This window comes from Gavialis gangeticus, unplaced genomic scaffold, assembly GCF_001723915.1.
Source record: "Gavialis gangeticus isolate Ggan-Ray unplaced genomic scaffold, GavGan_comp1, whole genome shotgun sequence".
Classification (NCBI taxonomy): domain Eukaryota; kingdom Metazoa; phylum Chordata; order Crocodylia; family Gavialidae; genus Gavialis; species Gavialis gangeticus.
Window position 1 is genome coordinate 163,423,736 of NW_017729022.1, and position 3,185 is coordinate 163,426,920.

Consider the following 3,185-nt stretch of genomic DNA (forward strand, 5'->3'; position numbering starts at 1 on the left):
TAACTGAATCTTATAAAACTGAAATTTGGAGCCAGATCCTTAGCTGATGCAAGTTGGCCCCCATGTCAGTGATTTTTACCAGCTGAAGAGCTGTACATGTCTTGTATAAGCCCAGAGTGGTTTGACTGGGTATTTTTTAAAATTACGATTTGTAAAATACTCTGGCAATCTTGAATTAAATATAAATTAAATATAGGCCTGGATTTGGAGTCTCTTAACTGTTGTTTGGTGATGTGTTTTATAATCCCTCACACACACAAAATAAAATAATAACATTCCTGATGCAATATTTTAACTGAGATGCATAAAGTTATAACTTCATAAACTTCTTGGATTGTAAGAACTTATGTGACTGACATCACCCTCCCCACTCTGCCATGCAAGGCTTTGAATGTTTTTCCACAAGTGGATCATATTTCAAGGTGTCTTCCCCATCTTTTGAATGGCATACTGGTATATTTGAAAAATAACAACTAATCACATGCAGAAATTAACTGCCATGACGTTTCAAAATTAAGAGAGTTTACAACATTGCTATAAACTCTGTTAACAGAACTCTGACACATTTGTTGTCTTCCCCTGTCCTGTTAACAAGTAGATGCCACATACATAATTGGGGTGGCAAAGTGATAGCATTGTAGGTTTATCTATACTTCACTGTTGTGTGATCATATGTTGAAATTATGAAGGGAATTTATTTCAAATATAAATGGGCACAACGATGTCTATTTATCAGGTCACCGCAAGTCTCTAGGTCCAGTATTATTAGGCCGGGGGAAACTGCTGGACAAAACTGTTTGTAAAGCATGGGTGACTGGTGCCTCCTAATACTGCGGGGGGCACCAGCGGCTGATCGCCGCTGATGGCAACCCAGAAGTGCCGCCGGCCTTTCTCTCAGGGGATGCATGTGCACCCGCAGGCAGCCCCTACGCGTCACAGATGTTGTAAAGGACATCCATGAATATCCCAGGCAGTTGGCCACTATATGATATAACAGTCTTATAAAGCATGTAGTCAAGAAGCCATATCACATTGATACAATAAACATTGTCACATTAACCGGAAAGATTAAGAAAAGCAATACCAAGACTACTTAGCAACTAGAGTCTTTAGCTGGAGTGCCAGATCTCCCGAGATACTGATGTGGACCCTGTAACTAGAGAGTACCTGAGGACCTGTCAAACATTTAATAATAGAAAGAACAATATATGTTTTTCTTCCCAGGCTGTATGAGAAGAATTCTATCAATGGGTGTGAGAGAGGCAGAGGAACAGTGGAAAGAGCTTACTGAGGGAAAACAACATTAAAGAGATGATTCTTCAGTTCTGAAGCCCATGGTTATTCTTATCTGTTGTAGCAGTAAGTTTCATAACCTGGGCCTAGCTCATTTAAAAAAGCTTCACTTCCTGCACTCCCCCTATGGGTTGACAGAGATGTCATGAGAAAGTATGGTCTCTCAGGTAGGTAGGAGGTGATATTCACTGATGGAGGTGCATAACCAAGGTGTGATCTGGAAGTGTTTTCCATATTTAATAAAAAGCCAGTATAGAGAGTAGAGGTCCAGGGTGGCATGCTGAAGGTGATGTTTATTAGTAAGCAAACAGACCTCTGCATTGACTAGGGCTTTCAGAAGAATGATGGCATAAACATATGAATAATTTTAAAGCAGTAGGCCTTAACTGTATTAGCTTTAATATCAGATATCCCTTCCTTTTCATATCAAAAGGGCTTTCTGATAGTAATGCCTTTAACTACCAGGCATTAGTTGACAGGTGGGAGGTCAAATGGCTCTTGCTACTCAAATTTCCTGTTCAGCCCTTACCATTCCTTCTACCATCTCCCACAAGGGGGAATGCAGAGATAGATGAGAGGGGCTCAGTCTTTCAAGACTTAAGCCCACCTGTCACTTCATAGTCTGACTGAGCTCAACCATCTTTCCTGAGTCTGGTGCTAGGATTTATCTGGGAGGCTGCACTCTTGAAGCTTCTTATGTATACTAGATACCAGACACAAGTTGCAATGTTTTTACTCCCTCCTCTTTATTTATTAATTTTCAGATGCCCTCTTTTAGCTTTTGTACTGGAAGGAAGCACACTGCCAGTTTTGCTTGCAGGGAGAAAATTACTTCCAGAGGCCCTGGAAACCCAGCTTTTGTAATTACACCACCTCCAGGGCAGTGTGAGTAGGGCAGCTTGTACAGCTACAATGGATGCTGTGTGTCTTAGAATGCTTAAACATGCAGGGAAAATAATAGTTACATATGGGAGATTGCCTGAAATAAGTCAGTTTTTTCATCTCCTTCCCTTTTCCCAGTTGATTACTTGGCGGGATGGGGAGACAGAGATCTGCTTCACTGTCCCAGCCCAGACAGAGGAATGAATACAACATTCATTTTGGGAAGGAAGAGAGGAGAGTGGGGGAAGGAGGGCCTTCATGCCAGACAGGATTCCAGCAAGTGGTCATTCTCCTGCCAGTCTGATTAAACACCATCTCCTCCAATTCCTTCCTATACACTGAGATGGGCAGGGGCATTTCTACCAGTTGGAGCTTTTCCAGTCCTAGATTTTAATTCCTTGATAGACCAAATAAGAGAGATGACAGACATTTTCTCCTGGCCACTGGAAGCAATAACTATAATAAGGTTTTGTGTGTTGTGTGCGGGTAGATATAAGACTTTTTTCACTACTTGGTTACTTCACCTAATGGGTTAAAGTTCCATTCACAGGACCAAGTTTTGGTCCGTGCAAAGAAAGCAGAGTAACGTCCCTGCAAACAGGTGCACATATTGTACATGCTGCAAAAACACTTTCATGGTGTGCTCATATTCTAATGACCAGCTCTCATCATTCACAGTTCCCTTGTGCCTGGAAGTAATTTATGTAGGGGCTTGCTATTGGTGAAAGAGGTGCATGTTCACCAGTAGCCATGCTATGCTTCCTGACCTTTCTGTCCCAACACTGAGATGTGCTCTCTCACTTCTAGAATCAACAGCTTTGCAGTTCTTCTAAGGGAGCTGGAATTGGGTGGTCAGCCTTTGATTTGGACTTCTAGGCTGTGGTTACCTGTGTGCAGTATGGTATATAAGGTAGCCTGCAGTTAAGAGGCAGACATCTACTCCCATTTCATGTGTGTGTATGTATGTATGTGTATATGTGTGTACACACACACACACACACACACACACA

General features: G+C 41.9%; 1 protein-coding gene across 5 annotated transcripts in view; it reads left to right on the plus strand.

Moving 5' to 3' along the window:
* Positions 1–3,185, plus strand: part of PROX1 (prospero homeobox 1) — a 51,394-nt gene that overhangs the window by 32,093 nt on the left and 16,116 nt on the right. The window contains exon 6 of one of the 5 annotated variants that reach the window (XM_019516447.1): positions 1,225–1,330. The exons of the other annotated variants lie outside the window; for them this stretch is intronic. Coding sequence (XP_019371992.1) covers positions 1,225–1,233 — 9 coding nt within the window. The 3' untranslated portion in view covers positions 1,234–1,330. Of the gene's footprint in view, positions 1–1,224; positions 1,331–3,185 lie in introns of those variants that run through there. 5 annotated transcript variants of the gene reach the window in all.